The 14,169-nt window shown below is 43.0% G+C and overlaps 1 protein-coding gene and 1 long non-coding RNA gene across 5 annotated transcripts in view; one reads left to right on the top strand and one right to left on the bottom strand.

Moving 5' to 3' along the window:
* LOC131517488 (uncharacterized) overlaps positions 1-12,812 on the top strand; it is a 33,926-nt gene extending 21,114 nt beyond the window's left edge. For all 3 annotated transcript variants that reach the window (XR_009264612.1, XR_009264613.1, XR_009264611.1), the window contains 2 exons: positions 8,710-8,832; positions 9,377-12,812. This is a non-coding gene — a long non-coding RNA (uncharacterized LOC131517488). The remainder of the gene's footprint in view (positions 1-8,709; positions 8,833-9,376) is intronic.
* LIN52 (lin-52 DREAM MuvB core complex component) overlaps positions 2,721-14,169 on the bottom strand; it is a 110,813-nt gene continuing 99,364 nt past the window's right edge. Inside the window, exon 7 of one of the 2 annotated variants that reach the window (XR_009264609.1) lies at positions 2,721-4,858. Coding sequence is in view for 1 of the 2 variants with exons in the window: in XM_058739643.1 (XP_058595626.1) it covers positions 4,807-4,862 (56 nt within the window). In the remaining variant the exon portion in view is untranslated. Of the gene's footprint in view, positions 4,863-14,169 lie in introns of both variants that reach the window. The other variant, XM_058739643.1, reaches the window with a different exon arrangement.

Raw genomic sequence — 14,169 nt, 5'->3', positions numbered from 1 at the left:
GAAGGCTGGTGGCCTCTTTGGGCACAGTCGGGGACACATCTCCAAAGTGCCAAAAAGCCTACACAGGTAGGAAAAGTCAGTTTCAGGTCAGTCAGAACTTACAAACTCGGAGAGGCCACTCTTTGGGGTGGGGGCTACAAGGCTCTCTGGTGAAATGAAGCCCACGCAGGGGCCTTATAGCTGGCAGAGGATGAAGAGAAACTGGAGGACATAACCAAATGCTCGTAGGTAGATTTTGTGTAGAAGTTGAAAGCTGGTAAGAAATCATGTCCTGTGACCACTGGGACCACCCATTCACCTCAGTCCACCAGCCCATTTCCTCCCTTCCTGTTCTGCCTGTTTCTTTTCTGTGATGCCTGAATCCTGGAGGAAACAGAGGGCCCAGAGCATCGCACTGGGAAGGTAATTTCTCGGTTTCATTGCAAAGCTCCTGTGAAAGTCCAAACACCCTTCATAAGTGTAGAGGAGATGGAATGACTCACCAGCTCTGTTTTCGTGGCCCGGAAGCCAGAGGAGCTCCAATAAGCTGCAGCTGGAGGGCCACAAACAAGCAGCAGTTACCAAGTGTCCATTTAAAAAATATGACAGGGGCGCCTGGGTGGCGCAGTCGGTTAAGCGTCCGACTTCAGCCAGGTCACGATCTCGCGGTCCGTGAGTTCGAGCCCCGCGTCAGGCTCTGGGCCGATGGCTCGGAGCCTGGAGCCTGTTTCCGATTCTGTGTCTCCCTTTCTCTCTGCCCCTCCCCCGTTCATGCTCTGTCTCTCTCTGTCCCAAAAATAAATAAAAAAACGTTGAAAAAATATGACAAATGGGTAACAAAAAGATAAAGAAAAATTAATAATGGCATCTTGATATTAATACAGTTAATAGCCTGTGAACTTTTAGTGCTCTAATGATGGAAGGAAGGCCAAGCAAGTCGGCAGAGGCCAAGAATCTGAGCCTGAAGTGAGCAAGAAGCAGTAAGACGGTTGATGAGCAAAGACTTGAATAAGAATTTGGAAACGGGCCTCCACGCACCTATGCTATTCTTCTCAAGACAGTGCTGCTCAGTCAACAACAGGTGCTTCTACAGGGAAGGCATTCAGAATGGCAAAGGGAAAGGCAAAACCAACCTGTGGGCAAATGATACATAATTGTTTACTGGGAAAATACTCTCTAAAGATTTAATTTTTTTTCATTTTTTAAAAATGTTTATTTATTTTTGAGAAAGACGGGACGAGTAGGGGAGGGGCAGAGAGAGAGAGGGACACAGAGAATCCGAAGCAGGCTCCAGGCTCTGAGTTGTCAGCACAGAGCCCGACGCAGGGTTTGAACTCATGAACCGTGAGATCATGACCTGAGCCGAAGTTGGACACTTAACCGACTGAGCCACTTCAGGCACCCCACTTTCTATAAAGATTTAGGACAGAACAGTCTGAATGCTGTCTCCGTTGTCAGTCAGCCAGCCAGCCGTGCTTTTCCAGATCAAAGAAACCTACTGCCCACCCAGTTGTTTTCTTGGAAATCAAGGATGAGCCAATGATGCCACGCAATTTACTTCTCTCAAACAGAATGTTTCTCTAAAAGGGCATGATGCTCTGCTCTATGGCAGGTAAACTATCAATGGGGGACAGCACTTGTACAAATACTTGCTCTTCTCTAGTTCTTGAGTGGAGTTGAAAAGGAAGTCACGCTAAGAGTTTTAGGAGGTGGCAGAGAAATATTTGTTTTCAGTCCATCATGTATAATTGGAAGTCCACAGGCAGGTATTGACCCCTCCGGTTCAAAGAAGACACAGAAGAATAACTAGATATGCACTCAGATCACTTAAATATAAGGCTAGGTTGGGAAGAGTTGTAAGGATGTTATACATAAATGTTGTAGGATTGCAGGGGGAAGGGGAAGGATTATTTCCAGCTGGTTCATCAGGTGTTAATAGGAAGGGTAGGTTTGATATGTGCAAAAGGGATTCAAGACTTTCTAGGAACTCAAATGGCATGAGCAAAGGCACTCAAGTGAGGAAGTGGGAATTGTTCAGATTAACTGGAACCGAGACTTCATATATTGGAGAAGAGGGTTGATTAGGATTACATGCAGAGAGTTTTAAATGCCAGGATAAGAGACCCAGACTTTATTATTTGACATGAGGAGGTATTAAAGGTTTTTAAGGAGTACTTTAAGGAGTTGAGAGGCATCTGGCTGGCTCAGTTGGAGAAGCGTGTGACTCTTGATCTTTGGGTTGTGAGTTTGGGCCCCATGTTGGGTGCCAAGATTACTTAAACAAAACTTAAAAAAAAATACTTTAAGGAGTTGAGTAGTAATGAGCTTGGATGGCTGGCAGAATAGACTGGAAGCCGGGAGACCAAGTAGTAGATGGTCATAAAGCCCCACACCACCCACTGTGATATTAGAGGGGAAACCAGCAGGTTATTTATCATTACAGTTGTACTTTCTTTTTTTTTTTTTAATTTTTTTTTTTTGTTTATTTATTTTTGAGACAGAGAGAGACAGAGCATGAACGGGGGAGGGTCAGAGAGAGAGGGAGACACAGAATCTGAAACAGGCTCCAGGCTCTGAGCTGTCAGCACAGAGCCCGACATGGGGCTTGAACTCACGGACCGCGAGATCATGACCTGAGCCGAAGTCGGACGCTTAACTGACTGAGCCACCCAGGCACCACCCCCTTTTTTTTTTTTAATTTTTTTTTTTAACGCAGTTGTACTTTCTGATGAAGCGTATGCTTTAAATATGCAACGTGGCCCTTTGAGGAAAAACTCACTCTCCTATAAAAGGGACGTATTTATTATGACAACACAGAAACCATCATATACAAAGCACAGTTGTCTAACACCCTGAAGCGCGCGCGCGCGCGCACACACACACACACACACACACACAACTATACATCAATTTATAATATCAATATAAAAATACATCATTAACATTTCTAAGGACGACAAATACAAAACCAATAAATATCGAAATTCTAAAACATCTACTTACATTAAGTGCTGGTGAATAAGATGACAGTAAAAGAAAGGCCAAAGCAGACCAGAAAACCAACTACAAAGCCTCGGGTTACAGACCTGAGTTGGTTTTGGGGAGGTATCCTCATATTCTCCATATATTTTTCAATTTCCCCAAGCACTTAAAAGTGCCTGATGTCATCAACTCTCAAAAACAGAGCAAAGGAAGAATGTGACGTTATGGCACTGTTTTTTGTCTTCCCCTCCCCTCCCCTCCCACTCTCTATTTCTCCCTCTCCCACTTCAACCGTATTTAGAGGAAAAAGGAATGCCAATAATAAGCTTAACTTAAAATCTATGCCTCTCCAGACTGAATTTCTATATCGCATCCAGGCAGAATGTCTTTTCTCATACTTACCCTTTGTGACTTGTGTTCAGTTTGTCTCCCTTATCAATACATAAAATTGCATGGATGGCAAAAATGAGAGAAAAAAATCCAACACTAATTCTAGCATGGGAAACAAGGCACAAATGCCAGAAATAGTTAACGGACCAGCTATTAAACTGAACAGTGCTGTACCCTAGCACAGACACTCAGGACCAACAGTTCACCCACAACTTTCCTTGTATCCAAACACCATCAGACAACTGCCACATGGATGTTCTCTGCATGAAGTTTAGGAAACCTCATGTACTTCACAGAACATTAGAGGCTGGGGGCTGTCTTATAAGACAAAATATGGAGAACGTGTGTAATCAATTTTACACATGGGTTAGGTTTTCAGGTTTTAACACAGGGACAGATGACTGGCAAAGAGCTCCGTAAGAGTTGTATTTAAGTCAGGAAATTCTCCCTTTCCTTTCATGTGTGTGTGTGTGTGTGTTTCTGTTACATTGGTGAAATATCCGATACGTGCCACGAGAGGGGACAAGGGGACAAACACTGCCACCGTTCCACAGCACATTCCTTTCACGTCAATTAGAGTTTCTAGTTTTTCATCAAATGGGAACTCCTGCAAACAACCTTCTTCTCCTACCTTTTAGGCCATACTGAATCTTGTTTGAAATTGTAACAGATTAGCTAGAACTCAAAAGTCCTTTCTTTCATCTTTAACTCAGTCTTTGAGGTCTAGAAGCCAATACAACCTTGTATGAGCCTTTCACTAGCTAATCCCAGTAGGGACTTGATACACAGGGATCCCCTTTTCCTAGAATCAGAACGGATGGTGGGGAATGAAAGGCACTGGGGGATGGGGTTATAATAGGAGGTACAGAACTTTTAAAGCAGGTGTGCATTTCAAAAAGATGCTGGCTTCTCCAGCTAGGGATTCTTGGAACCCAGTATATACTGGAGAGTTCACAGGTCAGGTTGCCTGGTCTGTTTCAGAATCTGATTGGTCTCTTGGTCTCCTCACCATAAATACTTCCTAAGATATCAAGTACAAGTCAAAAGAACCCATCCAAACAACGTGTTCACAATTGACTTTGCCATCACCAAATCAAATCAATTGTAAGATCCTGGGGCTCCTGACCGACTTCTTCAAACAAGAGAGCAGCACTTTGACCTTTAAGGATGATACGCCCCCTGGTGTTCCCCACATCCAAGGCTGAGCGGGTCAAAGTCTGGAAGCTGATTGAGTAACTGCACTTGATCCTTCTGTAGAGAATCTGTAAAGCAGATTCCTCTCTTGCCGCCGAATGTCCTCCGAGACGCAGAATGTGAGGAACGGGGGGAGAGGGTCAGTCCTGGAGGTGTACCCTCCGGCCTCTCGCCAGGAAGCAGAGAGTTGCACATCGTCACAGCTGCACTGGGAGGGGAGCATGGTTCCGGTCCCCGGGACATCCTGTCCACAAGCAGCTGCTACTTCTTGGGCTTCTCCAGAATGTTGAGAAATTTCCCCCTTGTCATCTCTCTGGCTGGAATCACAACAAATGGAAGATCAATGAAAACCCAAAATCTGGAAAGGAGATCTCAGGAAAATGTAATTTAAAAATGCAGGTTGATTTAAATTGTATACAAAGGTGTGACCATAACAGACTCAGTCACCACTAACCTCCAAAAAGAGGTTAAGATGAACAACTACTAATTACTAAAACTGTACAAAGCTCTTCTGAAGCTGACAATTGCTAGAAGACACAGGCCAACCAGGGAAGACTTTATCATCTACCTTTAAAAAAAAATCCCTAGGGAGGGGCACCTGGGTGGCTCAGTAGGTTAAATCTTGGACTCATTTTCAGCTTAGGTCACTATCTCAGTTTGTGGGATCAAGCCCTGCATTGGGCTCTGTGCTGACAGTGCAGAGCCTGCTTGGGATATTCTCTCTCTCTCTCTCTCTCTCTCTCTCTCTCTCTCTCTCCCTCCCTCCCTCCCTCCCCTCTCAACCCAGCTTGCGTGCACTCTCCCCCTCCCAAATAAATAAATAAATTTTTAAAAAGTCTCCAGGGAATTCCTCTAAACCTACCTCTCTCTCAAGAATGTAACCTAATAGGGGTGCCTGGGTGGCTCAGTCAGTTGGGCGTCTGACTGCGGCTCAGGTCATGATCTCACAGCTTGTGAGTTCGAGCCCCGCAATGGGTTCTGTGCTGACACCTCGGAGACGGGAGCCTGCTTCGGATTCTGTGTCTCTCTCTCTCTCTCTGCCCCTCCCCGCTCACACTCTGTGTGTCTTTCTCTCTCCAAAAATAAATAAAAACATTAAAAAAAAAAAAAAAAGAATGTAACCTAATACTCATGTTCACTATGTCAGGGGGTTTGCTCTTGGAGACTACAATCCAACCAAGATTAGAGTCTTCTTTGGATTGTTGGTCTCTGGACATTTATAATCTCAAATCAAAATGAGAGATCATTTACCCCATCTCCCAGCAGTGGTAGTCCCTGGATGCTGTAGTATAACGGAGTTTATATTCCCTCAGTGCAGTTCATCTGTGGATGGTGTAATAAAGTCGGGTTTATAGAGCTTTGGTCTTCTCTCTCTTGGCATTGTCAGTCCTTAGATATTTAATATAGCCAGGCAAGGTTTATGTGTCTTTCTCTGACTTTCAGCACCATCAATCTTTGAATGCTGTAGTTACAAGAGGGTTTATACAGCTACTTTCCTACATATGAGGCTTCGAAATGAAAGTAAAACATTTCTCAATTACAAGGGCCACTCCAGAAGCCCGCTGTTTTAGCTCCGTCAAGCAAATCCTCAAAAAGCCTATGTATTATAATACCCCCTTCATCCTCATCCCCACAAAATTGTCTTTTGGGATCTCTTAAATAGATTTAGCAGTGCTGAAAGTGTCCAATGGTTGGTCGTGGAGGCCAGAAGTCTTCTGCAACCATGCAGTGGGCACACAGCAGGCTGTGCCTGTGGCCTCCTAAGAATATGTCCCCCATCCCGGCCAATCAGCGAGGTGGCTGGAGAGGCACCTGCAGAATGAGAAGGACCTTCACCCTAGCCTCTTTGCTGCTTTATTTAAGCCCAGAGATGGTGCTAGATGAATGGGCTCTACTCCCCCTCCCTACTAACATTTAGTAGTTCCTGGTTTATTTGTACAACAGAGAAATAAAACAATACAAACTCTGTAGCCATAGGAAAGCTTCTGGTAACTGCAGTCCATATATTCCTCATCTCTCACAAATTCTGGAGCTCCCACGAAGGGAAAGGAAATCCCATTACCTAGGAATGGAAGCCCCAGTGCTTCCATTCCCCATGTGCCCATTCTTCCATTCCCCATGTGCCCATAAATCGTGGCTCAAATCAAACTTCCTTGGTGGATTTATACCAAACCCTATACCTACAAAGTAACTGTAAGACCCGCAAGTATTTGTTTATATGCTTGTCTTCTTGCACTAAAGGTTAAGAATTGGGGGCGGAGACTCTGTTCCACTATTCTTATTTATTTTTATTTATTTTATTTTTAGAGAGCGAGAATGCACGAGCGGGAGAAAGGGGCAAAGGGAGAGAATTTTAAGCAGGCTCCACGCTCAGCTCAGAGCCCAATGCGGGGCTGGATTCCATGACCATGGAATGATGACCTGAGCCGAAATCAAGAGCCGGACACTCAACCGAATGAGCCACCCAGGCGCCCCTCGTTATTCTTTCTATTACCAGCAGCTAGTACAGAGCTAGACCTAGTATCTGCTAAATAAATGTTGGCTGGGTGAACGATAATATATAAAAGAACTATTCCAAGTAGGAACACAATAATGTTAGTTTCCTTCCTTTCTAGAGGCAAACAGTAAGACTTGTTAATCGCCCTCAGTGCTTCATTCTCTCCACTGTGGGATTTTTTTTTCTTCTAAATTTACCTTACTTGTTTGGCAAGAAAAATAATTTCCTTTGATGGAAGTAATGCCAGATTAATGGAGAGATGAAGGTGGGGGGCAAGGACTAACTACCCTAGAGAAGTCCTAACAAGTACTTTCTTGCCCAGGGGAGGCAGCATGGACTTCTTTCAGATAACACGAGACCTGAACTCAGTTTAAGTTCCAGCTCTAGCGCTTAGCAGCTGGGTGACACCTTGGGCTGGGCAAGACCTCTGAGCCTCAGTTTCTATATCTGTAAAACGAGCAGCATACTAATGCCACCTGCCCTGCTTTTCTCTTGGGTATTCAGCAGGGAACGTGCCTGGTATTAATGGCACCATTAACACTCCACCTTTCCGGAATGAATAAGGGAGGCTATCAATGTTAAAAATCCCATGGGGCGCCTGGGTGGCTCAGTCGGTTAGGCGACCGACTTTGGCTCAGGTCATGATCTCGCAGTTTGTGAGTTCAAGCCCCGTGTCCAGCTCTGTGCTGACAACTCAGAGCCTGGAGCCTGCTTTGGATTCTGTGTTTCATTCTCTCTCTGCCTCTCCCCCACTTGTGCTCTGTCTCTGTCAAAAATAATAAATAAATGTAAAAAAAAAAAATCCCATTTCTTGGAATCTTTTCCCTCAGCCTGATCCTATAGGAACTGACTTATACTTTTGGCCAGAGTGGGTCTCATCATTTATTTCTATTGGATGGATTTTCTGCCTACTCTCCAGTGCTTATTAAGTAGTTTTACATAGAATCAAATGATCCTGCAACATGGCTAGAAGCAGGTACCCTGGGAACCAAACATGGGTATTACAAAACTCTGCTGGGTAGAGCAGAGCCTTGCTCTAAAAATCCTGGGCCAGGAGCACTGTACTGATCTTGCCAATTATTTCTACCTGCTGCCCTTCACACCCCCTGATTCTTTTCTGTTTTTTTTTTTTTTCTCAAAATGGGAGAATGACCAATATTTTAAGATGTAAAATTTAAAAAGACCCAATCTATTTGAGGGATCAAAAGGATTTAAAAGGCAAAATAAACAGATTCCAAAGTCTCTCAGTGGCAAGCTCTCCTTGAATTTAACCAATCCTTTTTAACAACCCTCTCCCCACTCAATCATTCCTCCCCCTTCAACCTAATCTAAGTACACAGAGCTGCAGAAACCACCGTAAAAGTAGAAGTAATTCAAAGACTTCATCTTCTACATGGGAGGGGAGAAAGTTTTCCTACTCGCCAGTCCCATATAGGAGATATACGAATTCGTGACATAGCTGTTCCCTAAAAGAGGGCTGTGCCCTATAAATCACATCCTAAGCACCAACCCCTCTTTGCACACAGAGAAATTGCTGTGGGTTAGGGGCAGCTTCAGAGCATGAGCCCTCCTGTTCACTTGTTTTCAGAGATGTTAACATCTCTGATTAATTCACATACCCTTTATTTTATGCATTTCTTTATCCTTGCCTTCCTGCTTTGCTGCAGTGTGAAGATTCTTACCGACCTGCTATAGTAATCACCGCCCGCTAGCCGCACCCCCCCTAAACCTAGTGAAATTGTTTAGTGATGCCAACCGCGCTTTTAATTTGCAAGACATCAGACACAGAGGTAATTTATACCAACATCTGTTCATTTTTGACTTCTGAAACAAACTCGCACATGCTGCTACAAAATCCCATTAGGAGTAGGAAGACAGCCTTCTGCTACTATTCTGTATTCCTCTTACACACACACACACACACACACACACACACACACGCTCGCATGCGTACACACACACCCCTTCCAGCAGGGTTTTATATGTAAATGTATTTCACTAAAAAACTTCCACTAGAGATTTCAAATCTCTTTAGGGAAAAACCTTTAGAGATGTCTCTGGCTTGCTTACAGAAGAGAGGAAGACATTTCTACTTCCCTGCCTCGTTCCATCCCTTCTTCTCCCATTAGTTACAGATTGATACGATTCTTGCGTTAATGGCCATGGTAAGAGTACGTGCTTCCCAGCTTGACGCTTCTAGTTCCTCTCTTCTCCTGGTTCTCCTTTCTCACATTGTGTTACAAGACAATCCTAGATATAATAAGATTGCTAGAGTTTTACCTAGAGTTAGTAACATTTCTTAACTATTTTTTAAATTCTGGATTAATTCTCTAGGATGATGAGGTTCAACAGGAAGGCAACCCTGCTACCACATTCCAAAAATTATGCCAAGAGGGATGCACTGATCATCAGCTACCACACTGTATGCTGTGCAGAAGAGGAGCAGGACCTCCATGTCAAGTCATGATTGACAGGCCCTTCTATTGCAGTGCACAGACCATGAACGGAGAAAGTCACAATATAGACTGTCACCATAGGGTGAATGTGTGAACTGCTGCGGAGAATGTGGGAGAGGAGACCACTTGTACACATTTAAGGACAGCAAATGGATAAACTACAAGCGACCTCCAGGTTTATGCAGTTTCTATTACCCCCTTCATAGCTTCCCTAGGGCTGTCAGGTTCATGGCAGCTGTAAATACCTGGGTATACTTAGAGAGGTCAGGGCTGAAGGGAGGACTGCATCCTGCCTGCTCTGAAGGTAGCGTGTGGCTTAATACAATCTCTTCTTTAGCTTCTCCAATTCCTCCATCTACAGTTAGCCTTGCCTCTGGCTCCCCTTCCACAACGACTATCCCCAAACTGCCTTCTCTGCAGTAAATTTTCCTGGTGGCTGGTTGAAAAAGATTCAGTGGTACAGATTGATTTCTCACCAGCGAGGGGATGAGGGATTACCAGAGGCACCCTGGTTAACGAGATTGGGTGCAGAATCTCTCATGAGACCAACCCTCTCTGCCAGGGCTTTGCACCTTTCGCCCATGACATATGGGTTTCATTACAGAAAGATTTTCCAGATTATAACTTTGAGGCAATTGCCTGATAAAATTCTGCTCGGCTTTAATGTAGAGAACAATGTAAAGATTAAGTAACTTTTTAATGAAATGGGAGAAACTCATAATGTTTGGTTTTCAATTCCAATGCAAACTACTTTAAATATTTCTGTGCCTCAACATAATTAAAAACATTGTGAGGCGGAGAAAAGGTACAACAGGCTGTTTTCAGGAGACTCTAATATGACTGGCAGGGAACAAAGGAAATGGCATACCACCGTGGAAAGGGCAGGGCTTTTAGCACCGGACAGGCTTGGAATCGAGCCCCAGCTCCTACAATGACCACTGCAGGCAAGTCACTGAGGACATCTTTCCAAGCTTCGGTTTCCTCATTTTTTTTTTTTTTAATAAAATTCACTCTTTTTCTTTTATTTTTTTTTAAAGTGAGCTCTATACCAAACACGGGGCTTCAAGTCACGACCCTGAGGATCAAGAGTCGCAGGCTCTACCAACTGAGCCAGCCAGGGCCCCCTTGGGTTCCTCATTTGTTCCAGGTGAAATTAATAAACAGGTCACATAGGCATTTAGTAAATGCTAGCTACTGTATAACTATCTTTTTCTTTCTTTCATTTCAAACAAGAGTTTACTTAGGCAAAGAGACACTTGATGGGACAACTATCTAGGATTCATTTCTTTTTAGAGCAATTTATCTCTACTTAAAGACAAACTGTCCAACGTGCAACAGTTACGTACAAAAAAGTGATACGACTGTCCTTGGTTTTACGATAACAAATGAAAAACATGAAAATTCTCCAAATGAACAAGGTATGCAAGGATTTTGTTGTTGTTGTTGTTGTTAAAGTGAGAGCAAAAGAATTTACTGAAATACAAGCTAATAGGAGCTGAATGAGCATGCCACTAATGGGGAAAGGGATTATTTTCACTGAACCAGTATTTCACCCCATTCCATATCCATTCAATGTTGATCAAAATACAGTAATGGCCATTTAGTTTTTTTAAAAAAGGCCATGTGCTTGTGTACGTACACCAGTTGCTTTATGTACAATGAAGGAAGGAGGAAGGGGAAAATGAAAGAACAGAGAAATCATACTGCAGTGGTCAGGATGTGGTTGAACCAAACTGCAGTCTGCTGTTGGAATGTATCTTCAAACTCTACTTCCAACCGTGCATGCGTGTCTCTTTTGTGAATTGGTTGCCCATCAAACTGGTATCTGAACTGCCTCACTGATAAACCCTGTTGTGCACAATGGCCCTCATTAGTTTACTCAGTGGCATACGCCTCTTAAATTGCACCACAGAACAATCCCGCCCTGCCACCTTCAAGTTAATATGACTACCGTTCTTAGTCTAGACTCCTTCCTTCCTTGGGTTTTTCACTGGCCAAGGTGAGTGCTGGAGCTCCTCAGCTGCCATTTCACAAGAGGTCCCAGGTCTGCACCGAATCAGTGTTCAGGCAGTATCGTGATAGGCAAAGGGGGTCAAACTTTACTTTTTAAAAGATCTCAAATGCAAAACAAAAGGACGCATGAATGTTGTGCTTCTGTGTAACACACATAATTTGGAGAATCAAATCTGCCGGAGTAATGCTGGGTATTAGAGGCAGCTGCCTTCCCAAACTACACCAGGGGCTTCTTCCAGCAAAGAGGAACACATAAAATCCTAGTTTAGTTTCAATCAGTGTGCTAAAAAGCTATTTATTTAGTTAGCTTCCTAGAAAGATGTTTCATAGAAATGATGCCATTTGTTAGAATTATGGTTTTGACTCTTTTAAAAATTACTTTTTTCGTCCTTGAAACCTCGAATGCATTCTAATAACTATGACAAGAGGGATCTCCTAGTCATCACTGTGTGCTGTGCAGGAGAGAGAAGCAAGAAGTGGGGGGAGGATGAATAGTTAAGTCAGTCACATGAAGTGACCACCATGTGCTGGATATTAGGGAAGATTCAAATAAGTCAGAAGTGGCCTTGCGATGGAGCTAGTTGTTCAGAGGTTATCTTGATACATTAGAAGGGAATAAAAGGAAACCAATGGCATTTCAGATTCTGATTTCTCTCTCCCAGGAACGTGGAAAGTTTTTCTGTTGCTCTGGCATACAGCCGGTGCAGAGCAGACCAGTACCGGGGCGGTCTGCCAGATGGAGATTCTTCACCATGCTCCTGTTCGGACGCCCGCACAAAACGTACCAGTAAGTGATCGATAATTCAAGTCAAAGGCTAAACACTTTTTAATGCCTCTAACACAAGAGCAGCTGGTGCTGGTGCCATTGTCAAGAACAGAAGGTGCTATGAACTGAGTATAGCGTCATGGATGAGGAGGGGTCTCTTGGAGCCTCGTTTAGACACTCGGTGGCCCTCAGAAGGTGGTGTAATTGTAAGAAGGTCTGCTGACCATTCTCAATCAACCCATGGTAGAGTTTGCAAGTAAGAGTCTTTAGTAGAAACCTCACTTTCTCTAAAATATAGATGTAGCATTTGAATGTAAGCAGAACAGCCTTGAGGCTTTGGCCTATTCTTTGGGCATAATAAGCATTTCAAAAAGGAGACTACAATATATACCTGAGAAAAGAACAGTCTGGATGCTACATCTGTAACCAAACTATCACTGACTGTGAAAATCTCCATCCTGACAATTCTCAAAAAAGCCTTTTTTGGGCACCCTTTCCAGATTCTCTTTCTATTGGGTGTCTTGTCTCTCTAACAGGACTTTTTTCTTCCAAAAGGGTGGGATGGGTGAGAAGAGTGTTCCCTCCAGGGAATTCAGACAAAGATGATTTTATATCAGACATTTTCCCTCCAATTCACATTAAGTCCAATTTCTAGAGAATGTTTTATCCAAGATATAATATAAAAAAGAAAAACCAGTACTCAATGTACAGGCAAACAAATTTGGACAGTTCCAATATGGAAAATAATTTTAATGGCTTTTCACGACAAAAAAAAAAAAAAAAAAAAAAAAAAGGACAGAAATATCCAGCCAACAGATTTATTCTCAGAGTATAAAACATCAAGCAGGAACATAAAATATGGGAAGTGTCAGCCATGATGCCTGAAGATTGAAAGCAGAAGTAGAAGAATCTTAATTGTCAGGCACTTGAAAAATGTTGTATTCAGGTGGAAAGCCCGTGTTTCTCCATAGACTCTCCTTGCCCTGCCCTCTTTTAAGAGCAAAACAAGACCAGATTTCAAATATTCAATCCTTATCATCCTTCTCCCTACAAAAAAACCAACCAACCAAACGAACAAAAAAACCAAAATAACAACAACAAAAAAAACCCCAAAGATTTGTGCCCAGGAATGAGAGCTAACAAGTTATTTGTATTTTGTTTCCTTTTCAGAGGGGTTCAGAGGCCTACTTCATAGTTTCATTTGGTTCCCTTTTCAAGGGTAAAACTCACCTGAATGAAAGGCAATGAGATCAAAGCAATGGATTAATGCTCTTGGGGTGAGAACTTTTACTAAACACTTATAAATCCGTGCAGAACATTCATGCTTCAGGGCATCCATAGTAATACATCGTGGTGAAACACTTATTATGACCAAAGGCTAGCAGCTTCACACAGTCTTAATTTCCTCATCCATAAAATGAGGAGAACAATAAATCTATCATGGAAGGTTAAGATAAAACAACAACTAGTCAAAGTGACTTAACCGGTACACAAAATATTTTGCCTCAAGTTAGAGTACTTTATCCATAGGCTCTATTCCACTCTCAGGAAAATCAGAGCAAGATCACAGTATAGATAAATTTCAAATGACTTGGACATTAAGACAACTTTCTGCTTGGAACATCTCTACTTCAAGGTGCTGGCAGTAACTAAAGTCTACAGAGAGTAAGGCCCGGTCTTCTTGACCCCCAGGGCAGGGAAAGAGTTACATCTTCACACTGAGAAGCCAATAAAAACCTCTCTTGATTATAATTTAGATAAGAACCATTGGATTGAATAATAATGTCTGAAACTCCCCTAGCTGTTTCACCTTGAGACGTCCATCACTGGGTTAAACATGATGCTAATTGCATTTGGATTGATTAATTTCTCTCACTCCTGTCTATTCGAAT

This window comes from Neofelis nebulosa, chromosome 7, assembly GCF_028018385.1.
Source record: "Neofelis nebulosa isolate mNeoNeb1 chromosome 7, mNeoNeb1.pri, whole genome shotgun sequence".
NCBI classification, from domain to species: Eukaryota; Metazoa; Chordata; class Mammalia; order Carnivora; family Felidae; genus Neofelis; species Neofelis nebulosa.
This window is presented reverse-complemented; position numbering and strand designations above follow the sequence as displayed.